Source organism: Condylura cristata, unplaced genomic scaffold (genome assembly GCF_000260355.1).
Source record: "Condylura cristata isolate star-nosed mole 26May11 unplaced genomic scaffold, ConCri1.0 scaffold00018, whole genome shotgun sequence".
Classification (NCBI taxonomy): domain Eukaryota; kingdom Metazoa; phylum Chordata; class Mammalia; order Eulipotyphla; family Talpidae; genus Condylura; species Condylura cristata.
Genome location: NW_004567119.1, coordinates 13630262 through 13631175, shown reverse-complemented (window position 1 = coordinate 13631175; position 914 = coordinate 13630262). Strand labels below are relative to the sequence as shown.

General features: G+C 54.7%; 1 protein-coding gene across 1 annotated transcript in view; it reads left to right on the top strand.

The window, feature by feature from the left end:
- CTSO (cathepsin O) overlaps nucleotides 1-914 on the top strand; it is a 17894-nt gene that overhangs the window by 1969 nt on the left and 15011 nt on the right. Inside the window, exons 2-3 of the mRNA XM_012726760.1 lie at nucleotides 395-408; nucleotides 521-645. Of these exons, the coding sequence (XP_012582214.1) occupies nucleotides 395-408; nucleotides 521-645 (139 nt within the window). The remainder of the gene's footprint in view (nucleotides 1-394; nucleotides 409-520; nucleotides 646-914) is intronic.

Here is a 914-nt window from a genome sequence, read left to right as displayed (position 1 = left end):
CACTCTGTCTCTGGTGAAGCCTCTCACCGCCCCTGAGCCTCTGGCCTGTACCCCAGTTCTGTATGCACAAATAAATAAATCTTTAAAAAAAAAAGGTCCTCTATTTTCATTTGATACCGAGTCTCTCAAATCATGTCCAGGCCCTGAGTCTCAGAGAAGGCAGGATCAATAGAGTCACTGTCCGAGGAAATACCTAGCAATGCAAGGGCCAGAGAAGCGGATAGGATTTTCTGTGTGCGGGCAGCTAGTACTATTCCCATTTCCCCGACGTGGGCAGAACTGGGGAAACTGCAGAAACTGGGCTTGCAAGGTTTTGAAGGGGCAGCAATATAATAAATCAAGAAACTGGTTTTTATTTTTACCACTGTAAAAATTTGCCTATACGCATGTGCAGGATGCGTCGTCCGCGTAAGTTCGCAATTTTTTCACTTAGTTCCTGAATATTTGGGGACCGTCTGAGAAGGGACAAAGGATTAAGCTCAAGTTTAATTCAAAGGCTGCCTAAGTCCACCCATTACAGTTGAAAGGGAGAAGAACAAAGGGCCGGATTCTGGAAGTGCGGTTTGCGTTCTCATTACTCTGTATGAGGAATGGTTCCCGGGCTTTCCTCGCAAGGAAAGTGATGAAATCAGAGAGCACGTGGAAGTGACCCTGGGAACCCCGGCAGCTTCCAGCTAACCCGACCCCAGGTGCAGGGCTATGGAGGCGACCGCGCGGCGCCGCAGCCACCGCACCCCACCGCGCAGCCCCCGCCCCGGCCCCTGCAGGGGGAGGAGCCGCCGAATCGAAAGAGGAAACCAGGCTGGGCGGCCGCCGAGTCCCGCCCGCGCGGGCATGGAGCCGCGAGCGCTGCGGTGGCTCTGGCTGCTCTGGCTGCTTTGCTGCTGCTGCTGCGGTCTGGGCGCGGGCCCGGG